At 30.8% G+C, this 22,895-nt stretch overlaps 1 protein-coding gene across 5 annotated transcripts in view; it reads right to left on the bottom strand.

The window, feature by feature from the left end:
• The window catches only part of LOC139517920 (neuroligin-4, X-linked-like), a 261,221-nt gene that overhangs the window by 170,582 nt on the left and 67,744 nt on the right, over nt 1-22,895 (bottom strand). Inside the window, exon 1 of one of the 5 annotated variants that reach the window (XM_071309465.1) lies at nt 3,533-4,107. The exons of 3 other annotated variants lie outside the window; for them this stretch is intronic. In XM_071309465.1, the coding sequence (XP_071165566.1) occupies nt 3,533-3,959 (427 nt within the window). In that variant the 5' untranslated portion in view covers nt 3,960-4,107. Of the gene's footprint in view, nt 1-3,532; nt 4,108-22,895 lie in introns of those variants that run through there. One more of the 5 variants, XM_071309460.1, reaches the window with a different exon arrangement.

Here is a 22,895-nt window from a genome sequence, read left to right as displayed (position 1 = left end):
GTTGCCCGATATTTTACATTTGGTGTTCACCGATATTTTACATTTGATGTTCACCGATATTTTACATTTGATATACTCTAAAACATTACTTTTTATGTCGATTATTGTAGACGTTTGTACCGGAAGATTTCTGTATAATCACATTATGACTTTACAAGATTTGTTTTCAAGAACACGTACATTTCATGTTTTCTTATTTATCAAGATAAAAAGGAATACATATTGTTTTCGAACAAAGACAGACTGCTATTCCCTTTCTGCTACATGATTTATTAGACGAATAGTGATGCAATAATTGCATGATCTGTCTTAAATCTCCGAGAATAAATTTCAAATCCATGTAACGTTCTTATTGTTTATTTTCTTTACTTTTCTATTGCAGCAAATGTTTTAGATAACAATTTGTATAGGAGAGAATTTTTAGAAAACAATACTTTTCCAATAATCTATCGATTTTTACCACCACAATCGCTTGAAAATAATTTCGTGCTGCACTATTCCTTTTTCATTTGCATATTTAGTTCACAAGTCTTCAAATGCAAATGCGATGAAAATGTATTAAAAGAAAGAGTACACAAGGACAGTAACTCTCGTTTTATCATGAAATTTTGTTTTGTTATCCGTTACGTCAAAAAAGAGATCACTCCTTTCATAAATTGAACTCTGAACTCATGATTTCACACAACGATATGGTGCTTAAAATTATCTCACTTAAATTAGTAGTTTCAAGATATTCTATGACAAAGTGAACTCTATAAAATAACCAATCAAAATTCTTCTCAAGATAAGAAAAACAAGTCTTTCTTTTATCCAACATTTATATTGAAGTATATAATTAGAAATATCTATATCTGGACATCAGTCCAACATGAATTATTAAACGGATATCTAAACAATTGAATGTACATGTAATAATGCTTAACATTTTATTTCAAGTTAATAAGAAATCAGTTTTGACAGAAAGTTGCCACAGTTATTCACCAAGAAAAGTGCACTTTTATATATTGAAGTCAAAGTAAAACATGATGTGTTAACATTAATTCTTAAACAGATAAAAGTTTAAGATTACAGAGTTGTATACACTTCCGGACAGCAGCAGCATAAAGACATTTTATTATTTCAATCAAGTGATGTTTCAACCACGACAGTAATACTTATAATACTAGAATTAACGGTATAAATCAGTTAACTATTGTAGTAATGGGATCTTTCAACCAAGTGAGTTACATATATAATAGACAGTTAGACCTTTTAATTCTGGAATAAAGGGTATAAATCATTTATCTATTGTAGTCATGGAATTTTTCAAGACAGTAAGAGGCGAAATCCTTAAATCAGGAATAGAAATCATTTACCTATTTGAGCCATGTGATTCTTTAACCTCCACATTAACACATATAAGTTTAGTATTAAGGATAGAAACCATTTATCTATTTCAGTCATTTAATGTTTCAACCAAGACAGTACGACTTATAATGCTAGATGTAAGGGTGAACTCATTTGTCAATTGAAGTAAGTGGATCTGTCAACCAGGAGAGTTAGATATATAATGGACAGTTAGACCTTTTAATTCTGGAGTTAAGGGTACACATCATTTATCTATTTTAGTCATATAATCTTTCAACCAAGACAGAAAGAGGTTAAATCCTGAAATCAGGAATAGAAACCATTCACCTATTTGAGCCATGTGATTCTTCAACCTCCACAATAACACATATAAGGTAAGTATTAAGGATAGAAACCATTTATCTATTCCAGTCATTTGATGTTGCTGGAATTAAGGGTGAACTCATTTGTCTATTGTAGTAATTGGATCTTTCAACATGGAGAGTTTGATATAAAATGGACAGTTAGACCTTTTTATTCTGGAATTAAGAGTTAAAATCATTTATCTATTATAGTTATGGGATCTATCAACCAATAGAGTTAGATATATAAAGTATAGCTAGTCTTTTAATTCTAGATTTAAGGTTATACATTTTTTATCTATTATAGTAATGGGATCTTTCAACCAATAGAGTCAGATATAAAATGGACAGTTTGACCTTTTTATTCTGGAATTAAGAGTTAAAATCATTTATCTATTATAGTTATGGGATCTTTCAACCAATAGAGTTAGATATATAACGTAGAGCTAGTCTTTTAATTCTGGATTTAAGGGTATACATTATTTATCTATTATAGTAATGGGATCTTTCAACCAATAGAGTCAGATATAAAATGGACAGTTAGACCTTTTAATTCTGGAATTAAGGGTTAAAATTATTTATCTATTGTAGTTATGGGATCTTTCAACCAGGAGAGTTAGGGATATGAACAGTTAGACCTTTTAATCCTGGAGTGAAGGGTACACATCATTTATTTGTTTTAGTCATTGGATCTTTCAACTTTTACAATAACACAAACATATTAAGGGTTTTAAACATTGATCTGTTTTAGTAATGTGATGTTTCAATCAAGACAGTCAGAGGCTTGATGCAGGAATCAGAATCTATTTGAGTCATGATATTGGTTAACCTTCACAATAAGACACACACTGCTGGTATTACATGGGGTATTTCAAACAAACAAAGTTAGGTATATTATGCTTGAAATAGTACTATTATTTTTTTACCTATTGGAGTTATAAAATGTTTTCACCCCGACGGTTAGTAAGCCATACATGAATAATATTTTGTTTTAGCATGTACCTATTTCATTCAAGTGATGTTTCAACCAAGAAAATAAGACGAATAATTTTGGAATCAGGAATATAGGGTTATTGCATGAATATTGGGAAATATTGTCCCGAGTAGAAATTTATATTGCGCCAGCTTGCGAGTGCAATATATATTCTACGAGTTCTACCCTTTTATTGTATAGCAATATAATATTTGAAATCAAAAATTGGTTTAAACTCAGATTTTGTCGTTGATGACGTCATGAATTTTGAAGATTTATTAAACAAGTGCAATATTAAAATTTATTGCACGCTAACTTTTGGTTATTTTTTGTGGGAAATATTATATTGCTATGCAATAATATAAATTATTCGTCTATTTTAGCCATGTGATATATCAAACGATACAATAAGACATATAATACTAGTATTAACGATATAATTCATTTACCTATTTCAGTCATGAGATGTTTCAACCAAGACAGTAAGAGGTTTAATGCTGGAATCCAGAATACAAATTACACCTATTTGAGTATGTGATTTTCCAACCACCACAATAAGACATACAATTCTGGTTTTAAAGGTATACATTATCTACCTATTTATGTAATGTCATGTTTCAACCAAACCAGTAAGACATATTATGCTAAAAATAGGAACAAAATTCATTTTACAGTTGTGTGATGTTTCCACCGCGATAGTAAATTAGACATAAATACATGCTAGAATTCAGAATGTAAGTCGTTAACCTATTTAAGTAATCGGATGTTTCCACCACGATTATAAGACCTTAAGAATATAAAGCATTTACTTGTTTGAGTCATCTGATGTTTCCATCACGATAGTAAGACATTAAGAATATAAAGAATTTACCTATTTGAGTCCTGTATATATTCAGATTTAAACATTCCGTCGATTTAACAGTTATTTCGCTCACGACTGCATACATGTGTTGCGCAACTTCTTTTGGAACTTGTCGGACATACTTCCTCCAGTTCGGTTCCTTTTGCATACAACCGTATCCTTTTTTCAAATATGATTTCCTGTGTCGCCATTTCCTTGATGACGGAGGCATAAATCTCATTCGTCCATTCCCAAGTGATGCATATCCAATTCCGAGAAAATTGTCAGCTGGCAACAAACCTGTCGCCTTTGGGAACGTCATGAAATGTCCAACTAATTTCTCGTGTCTATTTTTAACATAATGCGTTTCTAATGTGACAGAATTTAATCCTTGTTCAAAATAGTAGGTTTTAAAAAGGACTATTAACCATATTATGACTGCGTTAATGATTTTCATTTTCAAATGTGTTATTAAAAACCGAAACCATATCGATTTAGGAAGGGTTCGTTTGAAATGATTTTCTATATAAAATCAGTATATAAAATCAATTCACCTGTGAGATAACGATATTTTATTCACGTCCGCTGATAATTCATTAAGTCCCGCACTGCCATACAGTTAATTAGCTCTGTCAATACAAATGGCCATCCATTTTACTTGGGATGACTGCCGTTTTAACAAAACTCTTTTTAAAGCAATACATTTCATTTTACGGCGAATCGTCACGAAAGTGAATTAACGAACTTATGGTCGTCCATTATCTTGTTTAATATTGAATAAAAAAAATATGGTATCCTTATTACCAAATAAATGTTTTCTTGAAGAGCTATAAAGCAATAGAGTTTCCTAAAATTTCATGTTTGATGACCTTAATATGTTTTTATACTTCTTATGGTTCCGTTGTTATTATTTCGTCTACTACAGTATAATGCACACAATGAATGTTGTCATGGTTATTAACCCCATTAATCTCTTCATAGTATTTAAATTCTTATTTGCCTCAATGAACACAATAACCGTTTTTCTATATTTTAGCAGAATTTCAATCATTTTCCATAATTCCAATACTTCCTATATATATATAGAATATTTCTATGTCTGATTCTTTCTAACAAACCATTAATGCTATAATTGCAAGTTAATAGATGTAAGTGTTATCGTCCGAACGATAGAAATGTCGATACAGTCCTGATATTTAGTAAGAATATTATAGTCCAATAATTTTGATAGCGATGTAACGGATTTATTTTGACATGAAGAACTATTCTCAATCTTCTTTTCCTTGTCACATATTACCTGAAGATTTTATCTGGTACAACCACTGATGGAATTCTAAACAGTATTTAGTTTGACGCGTTTCTATTGCAGGATCCATTATGTAACGAAAAACATTAACAAAAAGGACGATTTTGGTCATGGTACTTGATTGTGAGAACGGGAAGTCAATGACATGTTTGTGACATAAAGATACCGATCTACAATAAGCGGATTGCTTTAGTTTTATACAGACCAATTAGTTTTTCTAATATTGTCAGGCTATAATTCTCCCGTTTTTATTTTTATACAAATAAAGTCATGTATTGAAGTGAGCTCTGACGTCACTATCAGCAAAAAAACTTGTAGCATTACGGTAAGAGATCAAAATAAAGACGTGTAAGGTATCTTGATGCACAGGCTGCACTCAGAAACCCAATGCTGTCTCTTCTATTGAATGCAGATTGCATATAAATTTTTTTCATAGTTAATTTATTGCATGACATTGTCGATCTTCAAAACGTGATTTGGAAATTGCAAATGGTTTTCTTAAACTTTATTATTTTGAACTAAATATTCAGCACTGCTGTAAAGGCAATTCGTAAAAATAATTGATTGACATTTATATTGTTTGTAGTCCTGGGACTATGAGATAAAATAGTTTTTTTATAGCGAAAACGGTTTTTAATCGATATTGGGACTAGGTTTTTTTTCAATTCTAGATCATTCTTTAAGTTATTCTCAAAAAGACACCACAAAGAGTCGTGTCAATTAATATTAACTAAGTTTTGACATGATTTATACTGCATTTGCTGTGTTTCATAATGTTCATATATGATTTCATAGTCGCTATAACGGTTGATATAAAACTTTTCAGGTGACACCAGTATGTTTATTATAGATCTTTCTGCTGACTTTCAACAACGAAATTGTAACAATCCATAGTAACAGTAAAATGCAGTTTTCAAATTAGCAGTTTATCAAACCATTATATTCTATTAGTAAATGTGTATTTGAGAATTTGAAAAAAATAAGCTGTCATTGACATTTTTATATTATTTGTGAAACGATTATTCTATGACAACGTCATATATAATTTTACTCGACATAGTAAGTTTAAGTATATGTTCAGTGCATATTTCAACTGAGCGATTTACATGAACAACACTCTTAAGCGTGTATATGTTTTTTTTTAATCATATCTCCAAAATGTTACAATGGCTTAAGACAGTAACTGTTTTTATTTCGTTATCTATACCTAGCTATATTATATACTTGTTCTGCAACAATAATGTAAACCGTCATATATAAATCAAACTTTCTTATTCTGTTCTGCTTCTTATCGTCTCTTGAAGCAAACAAAAGAGTTTAATACTTAGCACAAAAATAGAGATTACTGAGGGGAAATGAGTATTGATGTTCTAGAAAGCTGATTGACTTTATCACATGTTTTTGTTAAAATATTTGATTTTTTACGCGAAGTCGTGTAATCTTTGTTGAAGATTATCAAGCGATTTTCATCATTTCCTTGTATCAACCGACTCATACTAGATTCATTGAATTGTTTCCGTAACAAGAAAGATTTCCTGCCAGAATCAAATAAAGAAAAAGTTTGATCTAAATCAATCGATTTCATAGAAAATAATCGTTTCAATACTTCGGAAAGAAATGTTGATATCAAATATAGATGTATTATCAGAAAGACTCTTTTGAATAACACAAAGTATACCATATCCCTATTTTATAGTTATAACATTAACAGTATCAATTTTTATTTACCTGATGCGATTTCGACATCTAATGTTTCTTCATTTGTGCTCGAAGCCGTAATATTCGATAATCGAAAACTAGTAAAAATGTTGAAAGACCTGATCAAAACAGAAAGGACATTTTCAATTCAAATCACAGATCTTTAATTTTATTACACCATTGGGCATATCAAATTTTCATACTTATAGGTTATGTATTGAATACTAAACGGTCAAAAGAAAAAAATGTTTCTGGTTTCATGACCGACCTTTTATTTTAATCCAAAAAAGTTCCAAAATACTGATTATAGAAATTAAAAAAATAAATTTGTGCAAATGATTGTAATCAAAAATTTGCATGAATGATGTCATATAATTTTGAGATGTTTATAGCAACGGTTTACCGTTCTGTAACTAATAGAAACCACCATTTTGTATTTCGAACATATACCATCACATTGATAATGTTCTTAAGACGAGAACAATGTTCACGGAATTTGCGATTACTTCAGAAGATACAAAAATAAGACATATAAAAGCATGAAAACATATTAGCTCAACTAAACATAAAATCAAAACTGAAGACTAAATAACAAGATCCCTATCAAAGAACGGGGTTGATCTTAGGTGTTCTGAATGATTAGGCAGATGCAGCTTAATTTGAGGCTGACTTTGTACTACTCATGGTAAATAAATATTTTGCGTTAGTCGCCTTCTGTGATTTCACAATCGAGGGGAATGAGATTAGTGAATGGCTACGTCAATTGGAATATAACCGTGATCAATCGAGACACAGAAATGTCATAACTGCCTACCAACTCCTTTACAGCGTCTGTAAACAAATGAAGGATTGACTTGAATATATAGTTTCACTTTAGCAGCAAATCTCTGTGAATGATATCTTGGCGCAAATACACAATTTTAATTCTGGTATCTATGGTTATTTTTTTTTTAAACCATTGGCTCAATGCTACTACTGGTTGAGTTTTTATTCCCCGAGGGTTTTACCAGCCCATTAGTCGGCACTTCTGTGTTGACGTGAATTATCCTTGATATGGTCATAATTATAAACTAAATGTTTACCAAAACCTCGAGTTTTTTAAATACTAAGGCTTTTCTACCTCATATATGGATAACTTTAACTGTATAACGCAAACCTTTTAGGAGATATTGGTTCTCAATGCTCTATAGCTTCGTTCTTTATTAGACAAAACGCGCGTCTGGTGCAGATACAAAATTTCAATTATTGGTGCTATGATGAGTTTTTGATTAAAACAACAAACTGCAGATATCAACATGATTATACACGGAAAAATAAGTTCTAAATTGAAACGTTAATATTGAAATCACCATTTTTGTTCTACCAACTGCTGTCACTGTCTCTTTTTAGATTCAAGTCAAAGTATGGTACCTTTTTGAGAGTATGTATATATGTATTCTTTAATTTAAGTTCGAAGGAGTTTATGAGTTATTCATGGTCACATGGTCGTTTGGTATCAGTTAGTGAGAGGATACTATATATTTAGCGGAAATTCAACTTACGGTTTTATCTATGTAAAAAAAGGCAAAAGTCATAAATCGATGGGGCGAAAAGCAAATCCTGGTTACAACAGGAACACAGAAACGCAAGAAAAGTATAACCAAACAAACATTAATACGAACTATTTGATAACAACTGCCATATTTTTTACTTGGTACAGAACATTTTAAGAAAAAAATAGTGGGTTGAACCTAGTTAAATGGCATGCCAAACCTCCCGTGTTATGACAATGTTAAAAAAATATCGCTAAAACACTACGTGATACTAAAACTTAGCATAACTGTCGTATGCGTCCGTTTACCTAGATCTAAAATGTCTTAGGCGTCAGCATTATATCTGACACACGAAATAAGAATTTTACGATGTCAATCGGCAACAGCATTGTTTTTGTAAATAAGGAGATATTATAAACTCTAAACAGTAGAAACAAATATGGGAATTATAATCCCCTGTAGGTAGTATCAAGAAGATTTTGCTTACTGGTGCTAATAGAATTAACGGTACCAACTCTATTGCCCCAGATGCACATTTCGACTCCATAATGCTCGATACCAAACTATATGAAAATTAAACTAAATGATTAATATAAAATTTGTAGAGGTAACTAGGAACTGTCTTTTCCATGCATGTTTTGTTTTATTCTTTACAAATTGTGAGTTGGATGGAGAGTTTTCTCATTGGCACTCATACCTTATCGTCTTATATCTATATTAGAAATTAAAAAAAACATTGCAAGATTTCGTTTATATACATGGAAAGTCAACCTAAACATCGCTTTTTTATCATATACTATTTATTTTTACAATTATCAACGAAATATCAGCTCAATACCCCTCCTTTGAGAAAAGCGTACCGGACGTATTAGTTTTATAAAAAGTAATTTCATTCACATAAAACTACTTAACTGCCTCAGGAAACATATAATGAAATCACATGTAGGTAAACCGGACGATATAACATCAGACCTCATTGTATAGTAATTATTACATTCCAGCTCCTTTGTTCTTCCAGAAATGAGCCGGATCACCCCAACCAGATCACACCAGCTGGAATTTCCTTGTTCTGCATGCTTTCCTTTGTCCTGGAAGTTTTTTGGCGGAAATGTTAAATCCACAATAAAACTTTGAAATATTTATAGGGAAAAAACAAACTTTCAAACCAGTGTCTATGCTGGGATTTGAACTTAAGGCCTATATCACCTAACTCCACAAATCAAACCCTTACACCAGGACAACTGGATGCAAACTCTCAGTAATTTAACATATGTAAAGAGAAGAAGATAACTCGCCCCAATTTTTCACCAAATCGCCCCACTTTTAAAAGAAACGCCCCACTCTAAACCTATCTAAGTGAAGTCTTCGTGAGGAAAGTCGTGACGACTTTATTCATCGTGGATGTTCCATTTTTCATAAATGGGGCGAGTTGGCAGACATTTTTTCAATAGGATGTAAAACTTTTCATAAGTGGGGCGAATTGGTAAACACGAGTGGGGTGATTTTTTAGAAAGTGGCGATTTAATGTTGGGCCGATTGGCCAGTGGGGCAAATTGACATGGGAACATTTTTAAACATCGTGTTCGGGGACATAAAGGGTTTACATTTTATAGTAATATATAAAGTATAAAATAATGATTGTGTGGCTTTCTAAAGAAAGTTTTATGAATTGTAAATGGTTTTCCATTTAATCTAGAACAGCTGGGATATAAAATAGTTATCCTATTTGGACTTGGTGTGTCAGTGTAAGATCACCCTCTGGACTTCGGCCATCTGGTTGATCTTAAACTGACACATCGCGTTTTCATGGGATAACTATTACACATATTTAGGCTCAATATCAGCACACAAAGTTACAAGCGAGAAACTTTGTCATTTTCAAGATAACAGATACTACAAAAGATAAAATACAAATTAGAACTTTTTCGTTCAAGTTACAATTAATATTTTACAATACAATATTTGTACGCTCATTTGCAATTTGTAAGTCATTCAATTGAAAGAGGAAAGTTTCAATTTTATAAATGTCACATTTGTAAATCTACTCAACATAATGAACTGAAATGTTATAACTGTAAAAAAAGAAAATGGTTAGCAAAATTAAACTTTCAAATACATCCAATTATTACCACACAGTATGATAGATCGGGGATACTTAATTTAGCCTTGCTAATTGCCTGTTGTTTTTAGGCCAGTCGGTGTAATCCGTCAAGTGTCTTATTCCGCATAATTAACGAATTGATTGGGATACTTATCGGAGAGATACATTGATTGGACCACAAATGAACCTTACTTAGAAACAAATAATAAATCAATAGAACAAGACAAATTTTATTCAGTAGCAAAACTTATCTTAGATATGATACCAGATTAAAAAAAAACTTTTGCAATACAGTTTTACTGTGACATATATAATTTGATAAAAAAAAACACCTTTACATTAATTCAATAGCATATCACGTCTTTGGTTATATCTTGATTACTACGTTGAATTTCTTTTGGACTAGTTGACTACCACCCGCTACTTATAAGACATGTGTCTTATCCTTGAATTAACAAATTTAGAATATGACCTAGACCTTTGACCTTGACCTAATTTTTAATTTTTTGGACCAAGGACCGCAAATCAAAAGATCCTAGGTCTCTATCACTTATGGATACAAGATAAAAATGCATCTCACTTATATCAAATGCATAAGGGGAAATAACTCTCATATCACTACAAACCATTAAAGTCTGAAATGGCCTATATCTGTACTCGACTGTACTGATTTTTTCTCGACTAGTCTGAATTGGTCTGACTTTTACTTGACATTACTCGACCCCAGTCTGAACCATACTTGACTGTACTGAATCGTACTTGACCCTTATCTTTGCCGTTGAAAATAGTTTGAACTATTACTCGACCAGTCTGAAACAGTCTTAACCCATTCTCGACTTGTACTCGACCTATTTTTCCAGTCTGAACCATACTTAACCAAAGGTCTGAACAGTACTCGACCAGTCTGAATCATACTAGACCAAACAACTCTACTTTTTTAACTGTTAAAATAAATTTCTATTTAATGACATATATAACAACAGCCAACAAAATTTATAAAAAAATTAACCTTATATTAGAAATATATCTATGATTATATTTAGGATGAAAAAAAATATATTATATAAAACTTATTTCAAAAAGGGATAATATTAAATAAATAAATAAAATTGTTTTTCTGATTAGTGGTGAAATATAAAGAATAACCTCTGCTTGTGGCAAACTCATAAATAAGATCACACCTGGTCAGAGGTATTAAATTCTAAATAACATTGATTCAAAATTGCAACATCCTGTTTAAGTTAAATAACAAGGCCTTTCAAATATACATGTATGTACTAGATAAGTAATACACGAATTTAAGAAAATAGGGCTTTCTTTTTACCTGTAAAACACACATGTATTGAGGTAATTAGAACATATTAAAGTGCTTTCTGTATGCCATGTTAATTTGACAAAAAAAATTACTTAAATTAATTGAAATATATGTTTACTGTTACTTTGGAATACATTTCTTTTTTTAAAAAGGTTATCAAGGATTGCTATGGAAATTCTATTATCATGATTACATTAAATTCTTGGTTTAATAAAACAAAACAATTAAGCTCTCATTTTTAAAAATTTATTAAGTTGTTTTATATACTAATTTATATATATATATTAATAAAAAAAAACATTCACTGCATTATTAATTCAACTAAACTAAATCTTTACTAGGTTTAAGTTAATGGTGAAAATAGTCCAGTTACCATAAAATACTTCCGAAGTATTCATAAAATTTTGAATAAATATTGGTCATTTGTTAGTCACAATTCCTTTTTTTAGATTATGTGATCAGCTTGTTTTATTTATATTTTAAAAGTTGATATATATTTTTACGTAAGTGTTGATTAATATTGTGTTGACGTTATATTATGATTGATTATTGTGAAATTTTAATTTCAATACTGTTTTGAATACATTTTTAATTTCAATTTGTTGTTCAAATTTCATTTTGATTTAAAAAAAATCCTAAATTGATAAAATTCAGTTGATAGATACAAAGAATAGGTCTAGGTTGGTTAAAACTTGGTCGAGTATGGTTCAGACTAGGTCGAGTATGGTTAAGACTTGGTCGAGTATGGATCAGACTAGGTCGAGTATGGTTCAGACTAGGTCCAGTACGGTTCAGACTAGGTAAAGTAAAGTAAAGTAAAGTAATCTTTATTTAAAGTCGGGTTGCATATATATACATAATAACAAAGAACATGAGCTCAAGGTCGAGTACGGTTCAGACTAGGTCGAGTACAGTTCAGACTAGTATAAAATGGTTAAGTACTGGTCAAGTACACATTCAGACTGTTAAGTATGGTTCAGACTACAGTCGAGTATTATCAAGTAAATCTCAGACGAATTCAGACTGGTCGAGTAAAAATCAGTACAGTCGAGTACAGATATAGGCCATTTCAGACTTTTAATTGTTGTGTATGGAGTGTTCATATCTCTTCGGTCAAAAAACAACAAATCATGCAAAGGATATAACGAGCAATTTTATAAAATAAATTTTTCGTAATCTATTACGGTTGCGAAGGAGTAGTAAACACTTGGAAAACAGTGTTTGGGGAGTTAACTCCTACAAAGAAAAGTATTCGGTTACGCAGGGCAAATTTCAAAGGCGCATAAACTGTTCGATATAATATACCAAATATCTAAGCGACATATTGCGAGACAAATATTAACAATCAGAACAAATACAATAGTTCTTTCCACAGAAAAGTGGAAAGACCTAATTACAAATGAGGTGTTACATTTACTCCAAAAGTCAACATGGTAAGCGTCTCCAGTTAGTCATGCATCAATCGCTATGATGCAAGTTCATCCCATCAAAATTTTACAATCAGGAATAGCCCACAATTTGTGAATATGTAAATCAGATAACTATACTGGTTTCTTAAGATCTAAGACCCCGAAGACATGTCGCTATTGAGTTGAGATACCAACACATAATTTTTGTTATTATTGCCGTAAAACGTATTTAGTGTCAATTTTAGACGTTTGCCTTATAACTTGTTTATTCTTTAGTTTTCTATGCTGTGTCATGTGTGCTGTTGTTTGTTTGTCTTTTTCATTTTTAGACATGGCGTTGTCAGATTGTTTTAGATTTATGAGTTTGACTGTCCCTTTGGTATCTTTCGTCCCTCTCTTGGAGCAGGTAATTTCGTAACGCGTAACGCTTATAAATAACTCACATAAAAACAAACACGTTTGTCAAAATTCTAGCATGAAGTTGTCCATCTGTGTTGATATAGAGGAAAAGGTCAAGAAACGAAGCGGACATTCTACTTTCGGTAGGATCTTTAACCAACAATAATAATGACAACCAGATATTTGACAACTACACAATTGACTATATCATAACTAGTTGAGAATGATTAGCTTACACTTTAGGAGTAAATAAAATCGTTGTTTGTTAGAAATTTAATTGCCCAGTCTGTAAAACCTATTTTTATATTCGTGTTGGCAATGGCTTTGTCAGGTTTTTTTTTTTTGGACTTGCGAGTTTTGAATGTCCCTATGGTCCTTTCCTTTATTTAATTGTCATGTTTTGTCCCAGTATACAACCTTTGTGAAATTCAATAAAATAGACAACTGAATTATTAGCTTTAACACCAAAATCACACAGAGATATACACAGATGATTTAAAAGTTGTTCTTTCAGTTTATCTCAATACTGTATGAAGCGGAATAACTCGAACTTAAATATAGAGAACATATATCGATGCATTATTCATTCGATATTAACATGTTTACAGATGATCCTTTAATTGACGAACAAATCATTACACTGTACTTATCCTAGTTACATTAACAAACATGTTTGTATACAAATACTAATATAATTAACTTTAAATACTGTTTGAGTTATACGCTTTTGCTATTAGGTTGATGACTCAAATAACTTTTGCCAGCTTTCAAAATTCAGTTTTAATGGGCGTATTTAAATAGTCAATTAAAAAAGTATTTTATTAAGTGCCGTGCTAACGGGTATTATTATTTGTAAAACCTCTTAAAAGTTTGCATGGTTGAGTAAGATCATTAAACGGAGTTGGGGAATACTCCGCCAATGAGTACTTAACGAATGGGAAGTTAGAGACACAATAGTTGTCATATATAAAGTAAATATTTGAAAAGTATTAATGCAAATACGTGCAATTTAAAAAAAAAAGAGATGTGGTATGAGACAATTATCCACCAAAGTTTAAATGAAATGGATGTTAGCAATTATACGCAAAGTAAGAACACTTGAACCGTCTGTTTTATTGAGTCAGATTACAACGCTTTTGTTCAAGAGATTCGCTTTTATTCGGACAACTACTAATTTTCAATACCAACATTTGATATTTTTATTCAATCACATTCCTTTTTGAAACGATAATCACTTTTCCTTAATGTTGAATAAGTTGACTTGAAGGTCAAGAGAGGAATCGTGAGACTGGAAAATGTGATAGGAGGGGGAGGATTTCTTTGAATTAGCTTATTTGCTTAGTCTTTAGTTTTCTATGTTGTGTCTTCTGTGCTATTATTTTTCTGTTTACCGTTTTATATTTAACCATGGCGTTGTCTGTTTATTTTCAATCTATGAGTTTGACTGTCCCTCTGGTATCTTTCGACCCTCTTTAATAAAAAGAAAAACAAAAACAAAAAACCAAACGCTTTTTAAAGTTTCCGATGCGCTTTTCCGGATTAACTGTATCCAGGAACGATCAAACATCAATACTTAAAACCCCAAGGATGAATTATAACAGTTGAAGAGCTATATAACATAAAAGGACACAGATAATAGACAAATCCATGTAAGCCAACTCAATAACATTTGTTTATCTGTTAACTAATCGAGTAAAACACACATGTTACATGAATTATAAATATTTATATAATTTATTTTATCATTACAATCTAGGAACACAGATGGAGAAATATTATAACAATAAAAGAGAACTCCGGGGTAAATTAAAACCAACCACAAATCTGTCACATCAAATGTTATCAACTTATTAAAATAAACGTAAGTTCTACCTCCTCCGTAAACTATTGTTATTTTAGTTAACGATTATTTTTTTTACTTAAGTAAGATATTTTCAAAATTAAACAAGAGCCCAAATGACATAAACGTTAACAGCTATAGGTCACCAGACGTCCTAAAATAATGTGCAAAACACATACCGCATAGTTATTTAAAAATAACATGATTAACTAAGTACGCCAGATGCTAGATTCAAAAAGTTGAGAGGTTAGATCAACTACAAAGTTGAAAAAAAACATTTAAAGACGAACACTTTCATTATCGGTGCTGTAAATATATGAGGCAATCCATAAATGTGGGGTAGAAACAGTTGTTTAATGAACCCTTTATGATAATTCCACTTAAAAGGCATGGCAAAATATGCAAAAGAATATTGTTATATGTATACAAATTAATCCATAGCGATAAAAGAGGTTCACGAGGACGCTAATAAAATCCCAGTCTTATATAAATTAAAGAAAACGAGGACTGTACACACTATATGAAGGTGCTATAAGGATGGCAGTTGTAATATCATCAACACAAGCAACAGATTTAGATTTCTTAGGCCACCGCCATGACTAGAATTAAAAGATGTTTTATTATGAACATTAGGATACCTATATTTGTTTATTGCCATTGATATTCAAACGGTTCGACACGTACGTTAGCAGTGTTATAACCGAGTACGAGACGCATATATAATGAAACTTGACACCAAAAAGAATGAAAATATAGCAGGACATAATGCAATCATTTTAGAAGAGTTAAAGGCACTAGACAAAACAAAATGAACACAAAACGCCAGTTTGTTATAAAAACACAACGACGAATACAAAAACACGAAAACTATTGCAATATAGTATTATAGGTTGCGAAACATCTAGAGATAAAACAAAAGGAAACTTAAGCACAGGAGCAAAACTTAGAAATAATATACACAGAGAACAAAGGAGAACAACAAATATAGACTATAACAAAAATTATATTATGTATATACTCAAGCCTATTTAGAATGTACATATAAGGTGGTAAAACCGGTTTCTAAATAGCTCAACATCAGAGATTAGAAACAACACTTACCAAAGAAACATTAGTCAACAGTATTTGTATTATTAGGAACTAATCATAAAGAGAAGCAAGATACGGAAGGAAAATTTAGCTAATAAGCAGAAGACACACTGAAAACACCATTGCAAAGAACTGAACACCACAATAAGACAACAAAAACCCCCAAAAAACTAAAGACTAAGCGGCACAAACCCATTAAATAAAGGTTATCTGAGGTCCTCTATGAGGATAAAAGATGGGCGAAAGATACCAGAGGTATAGTCAAAATAATTGATCGAAATAAACTGACAACACCATGGCTAAAAAAGAAAAGTACAAATAGACAAATAATAATTATACAAAACATAGCATAAAAACTTAAGACAATGCTTAACATATGACACGCGTCGAGGGGCTCATTTTGGCAAACATTTTGTGATGAGTAACATACGATGATATCATATTTGAGGGATTATGACATAATTGGAGCATATTTATAGGAATCTGTAAAACTCATAATGGTGTCCGTAAAATTATCCATAGAGATGACATCAAACTTATCACTTCAAACCTTTTGTTTAATAACTACCTTTAAAGCAGCAATACTCTATCAATGAACTCGCGATAGGAAACACATGCTCTTAAACATTTCGGAGATATATACTTTATATACAGGCGCTACCGGACAGTTGTTAGGTAAACACGGAAAGTATACCGATGTCCGAAAGTCATTAATCGATTAAAAGAAAACAAATCGGGGTAACAAACTAAAACCGAGGGAAATAAATAAAATATAAAGGAAATCAAAGGAACAATAGGGACAATGGAGTGCAACAAAAACAAACGCCAACATACGTAGAAATGAAGTATTTGATAACAACTGTTATACTCCTGACTAGGTACGAGACATATTTCTGTATGTACATGAAAAATATGAAGTATAAATAAGAAATGTCTTGTACTTACCAACCAAAAACTGACAACACTTTGATTTAAAAGCTTGACTTACCTAAAAAAAGACAAAAAAGATTCATAAACTAATTTTTTAACAATTGAATCACAGGGATAGCCTTGTTTTACAAATTATACCAGAAACACCCATAAATATACCGACGTTCACCATTTATATACATGAATATCGCTAGTATTTGTGTTTTCCTTTGATGTTTTAATGATATAAATATAGATTATAACATTGCATTTTTCATATCAGACCCCTTATCAGCCCTAAGTCATTTTATCAGCCCGAGAGCCGATAGGCTCGAGCGATGATTTTGACCATAGCTGATAAGAGGTCTGATATGAAAAGTGACATATTCTGTTCAACAGAAGATATACCGACAAAAACAAATCTAAAACTTTGAAAAAATGCTTTTGTAGTAATATTTGTTTTGTGTTTTTTTATAATAGAATATATGTTCCTAATTCCTAATATTTTCTTTTGATGCAAATTTGTGTCACAAAAAAAAAACTAACCATTTAAGGATATTTTCCAGAATCAGCTGAATGACGTCGAAATGTCATGCAATAACAGTACAGCAAAGCATGTGATAATAACCGGAAGCAGTTGATATAAACCGAAAGCAGTGGATAACAAACGTCAAATCACACGGCTAATGCAATTCTTCAAATTTAATGAGTAAATGTATTGACAAATGAGTTTTATCATGGGGTACAATTATACCATTATTTGTTATAAATATATGATAATACTCATTATCACTCGACTCGATTAAGAATAAAAGTTATTGCTAGTTTTTAAAGTCCATAGCAACACCATATTACTCCATATATAAGCGGAAGAGTGTCGACCAATCATAAAAGTTTAACCGGAACTATAAAAAAAACGTTATATAATGCATACGTTGAATTGTCAACAAAAAGTATTTTCTCGTTTTAAATTACCGTTCATTTCATTTATGTATTAACTTGCAATTAACAAAAGTAATTATATCATGTTTACACAAATCTTCTACAAATTATTGTCTGTCCGTCTGCATGTATTTTAACACCGAAAAGAGCTTTGAAAAAGGTGAAAATGGTGCTTGCAATCTTTAAACACACCGCGTGATCAGTTCAAACGCCATTGAAAAAATAAATCAATGACGTTGTGTGACTAAATACATCAAATAAGTCTGCGCGTAAACATTGAACCAAAAAAGAAAATGCATTCTTATCGTATTAGATATACTTGCTGTAATTTGTATTTCATAATATTCGAAAATACATATAATAGGAATAAATAGATGGTTTATATTTTTTTATGATCTCATCTCAGGATTATGTCCCTTCGATGAGATGAGAATGAGACCATGCATTTTGTTTAAAACCATCCATTATCTATTACAGTTCCAGATATTCTAATGACAAGATCATGTCCATGTCATATAAATATACCTTGGCTTTACTGGACTAAAACCACGTTCACTCGTTAAGGTTAATCAAATATAACACGCATCTAGTCATATATAGAAATAAAGACTATAATTCAAATCCTTCTGTAATATGATAACATCTTCCATATAAATATTGATACACTTCTTGATTATTGACTGTGTAAGATAAAACTACCATTTTAGCTCTAATTGTTAGTTTAGTGTCGCCTAAACAAGACATAAACAGTAAAACTGTATGAAGATTCGAGTATGACAGATTTTAATCATATATAGACAAATAAAAGTGTCCTTAATTATGTTGTGAAAGTGTGCTTTTATTACAGATAATTAGCCATTTTTTAAGAAATAACCATTGTTTCATCATATTGTTTACATATAACTAAAGTAATTTTCGAAAATACATCACTAGCCTATTGATTTCAAACAAAATAGGTTAAAAGATTCTTTCCACGTTTAGATCATCAATATCATGGTGCAAATTAAGCATTCAATCGCAATAAAATTCCGAATTTGAAAGTTTAATTATACCATACAGAGCATATTGAAATTGATTTTAGCTGTAGAAGATATTGCTTCTTAACGAAACTTTTTTAATGACAAATTTAAGTACGCCATGTTGCTTCCGCTTGGCATCTGAAAACAATAGCCATTTATTTCAGATATTTAATGATAAATAAATTATAATCGTTTTTCATTTAATTGCATGTATCACAAAGTCATCAGATACTGACATTACCAAAATGTTTTTGAATTTTTCTGATTTTTTTAAAACATTCTGGAATAAAAGTGCAAAGTATCAATAACCCCAAATTTTCTGAGTGTTGCAGTATTTTTATTAGACTTTTGAACAGTATTTCACATAACAGAATTAACAGAATTAACCGTCTGAACAATCTAGATACATGTATATATAATTTAGCTGCTAGATGTGATATTGGTTTTTTATCAGGTTATGCACTACTAAAAGTTGAAGTTTTTAAACTATTGAATCGTCTTAAATGTGACAATACCAGCAATATATGTAAAAAGGTTCATGCTTAGGCGATAAGAAGAAAATCGTCATGGGTTTATAGTGTTTTACAGATAGCTCGTAAATATAGTTTGATTCAAAATGTAGAAGATGAAATTAATATGAGTCATGCATGGGATTCTATACAAACTTTTGAAAAAGAATCTTGCACCATGAAGTATGGAATGACAAAAATAATGTCAATGGTAATAAATTAAGATTTGATAGATTGTTTAAAACTTGTATTGGTACAGAAATGTAAAGGTAGTTAATAATAGATGCCACCGACGTTTTTTGTCACTATTCAAAGCTGGTTCGTTACAACTTAAAGTTGAAACAGCTCGATATGCTAGACCACCAAAACCTCTACAAGACCGTTTATGTATTTTTTGTGATAGTTGCCAAATTGAAGATGAAAACACCTTCTTTTTAATTGTTGTTTTTACTCCGATATCAGACATGAATCATATGCCAAAGCCTGTCTTTTAAATGTTGATTGTGAGTATTTATGCGATATTGAAAAACTTCGTTATCTTATGTATAATGAGAATATGGTTCCTCTTTTAGATAGTTCCCTTTATAATATGTTTTATCGACGAAAACGTGTCATCTAGAAATTATATACGTTTTTTTTTAGTTTTTTTTATTTACGAAATACTTTTTAAATCTAACAAAGCTGTCCTTTTATGTATGTATTAGATGTTTGTTTTAATGATAGTGTCTCATAAGTCGTTTTCGGCTGGCATCCTTTTACTTAAATGTTAGGTTCTTATGACTTTATTTATATATATAAGTACGTCTGAGTCAGTGACAACTCTACAACAGATTTATCCATCGGATCGCCATCAATGATGGTGATACATGGCTGTGTACATTATGTATATACAACTCGTCTAAACATCAACCCAACAATGTTAGATCTGTAAATTTGCTTTCGCAAAATTTTTTGTTCTTCCCTCGCCGGGATTCGAACCCATGCTACTGTGATATCGTGACACCAAATCGCCTGCACTGCAGCCGTCCCGCTAGACCACACGACCACCTGGGCTCTACAAAAATAAAGCTTTCAGTGGCCGTGTGTTACCTTTCTTCGTCAGTTTTTAATCTAGCGGCGTACTACAGTACATGATATATAAGGCATGGAGATGTTATATATATATAGTGTAATGGATGGTGACACTTTAATAAAATAAATCTTATCTCATCTTATCTTATCTTATAATCTGAACTTTTTCATTGTATTCGGCTGTAAATTTGTTTCTTATTTATTTTGCTGGCAATTGTCAGGAGTTAATTTTAATATATCAAAACAAATAAGCTATTTCGCAGAAGCATGCCGCTACAAAATAGGGAAAAGTTAATGAAAACTTTTCTCATTTGAATCACCACTAGAATCGACCTAAATCTCTTATTTTGTTTTATTTATTGTTCACAAAAGTTAACAAATTTCACATATAAAAATGGAAATAATTAAAAATCTTTTCAAAGTCATGAGCAATAAAACAAAAACTAACATATTTTCTTTATTTGTCCTAAACTTCTATATTTTAATAAATGGTGTGCCATTTTAACCTTACTTAATTCAATTAATTAATCCATAATAGTTATCAAAGGTATCAGGTTTATTATGTGATACGCCATACACCCGTTTCGTCAACATAATACGCAACATTGACGCTCAGATCAAAATGTTTAGAAAGACAACCAAGTATAAACTTAAGGAGTTGAAAAAGATGTGCCAAATACAGTTAAAGTAATCTACCGTCTGGGATAAGAAAATCCTTAGTATTTCGAATAACTCATACATTTGTAAACAGTTAATTTATGAAAATAAAATGATAAACTATAATATTTCTATTCTTTTTCCTATCCTAGTGCAATAAACAATATGTCGAAATTTTATATTCATTTATCAGTTCAACTCTGTTAATTACTTAACCTAATCTATATTCATTGATAACTAAACTATGATTATTACATAAGCAATGTTGATATCCTGATTATTACCTTATCAATGATAACATCCTTATGATTATCTATTCAATACTAACATCCTGATTATTACAGGATTATTATCTGAATGTTTCCAAAACACTGTGAAGCTTTGAGCTTTTGATTTTGTCATTTGACAAAGGATTCTCTGTATTGAGTGTTCCTTAGATTTCAGTATTTTTTTTTCTATTTTACTTGTGATACCCTTGTACAAGTGTTATTTTATGTCCACTGTAATTAATTTTGTCATATTAACGTTTTGATTATCGTCTGTTAAAGTCATTAAGTCAAATGGCTATCCTTCTATAAGAGATTAACATAGCATGTTCTCCAAGGTCACGTAGTAAATACTTTTATTTAATTTATATGTTTTATTTTTGTAAACAAAGAGTTAGAGAATATTTGGAGATTATTTAGGTCAGTTGGAGAATATTTGGAGAATATTTAGGTCAGTTGGAGAATATTTGGAGAATATTTAGGTCAGTTGGAGAATATTTGGAGAATATTTGGAGATCATAGTTATATAAGAGCCCTTAGAAGGTTTAGTGTTTAGGAAATTGAAGTTGAGAAAGGAACTATACATTATGAAACGTTAAAAAGATTTTATTATTGTGGTCAGTTTTTAGCCGATTTTGGGAGATATTATAGATTCTTAGAAAGTTGTGTCATTACTATTCAACTGTATGCATTTTTGATATTTTGTCCGCTCAGACTGTTGCGTGGTTTAGAACACTATGCCTGTGGCGTTTTTCTTTGGGGTGCACAGTATTGGACACTGTTGCCGATTTTGATGCGGAATTGTAATGAAATCCATTTGTGATGTGTGAAAGTAATGTGCCAATGAATATATGAACTATGCATTTTGTAAACTGTATATATATAATGTAAATTGTGTCCTGGAATGGAGTTTTAAATAAATAGATTAGTGAAATTACTTGTATATTTATATTTCTTTGACAACAAGACTACAGATAATGGATTATTTTGTTCTTGAATTTTCTGTGATTTCATAATACCCGGCCTGACCAGAAAGTTTGATGTAACTCGACCGCCATGGCACCCTAATGATTACTGTTTATAATTTCTTATTTGCATGACTATGAAACTGATGTTGATGCAATATATATAATGTATAGTTTTACATAAATAAATATCTTATTTAAAATCAGGTCCAATAATCAAAGAAATTTTATACTATACATTTTTTAATAAACTGATTGATTATTAAATTATTGAAAAATGCCTTTTCCCCTTAGTAACTAAAAACAATCAAACATTATTGAACCAAAAAATTACTTCGTTGATCATTTGAACTACAGTTATACTAA

This window comes from Mytilus edulis, chromosome 3, assembly GCF_963676685.1.
Source record: "Mytilus edulis chromosome 3, xbMytEdul2.2, whole genome shotgun sequence".
NCBI lineage: Eukaryota > Metazoa > Mollusca > Bivalvia > Mytilida > Mytilidae > Mytilus > Mytilus edulis.
Note: the sequence above shows the minus strand (reverse complement) of the source record. Positions and strands in the feature narration are given on the sequence as shown.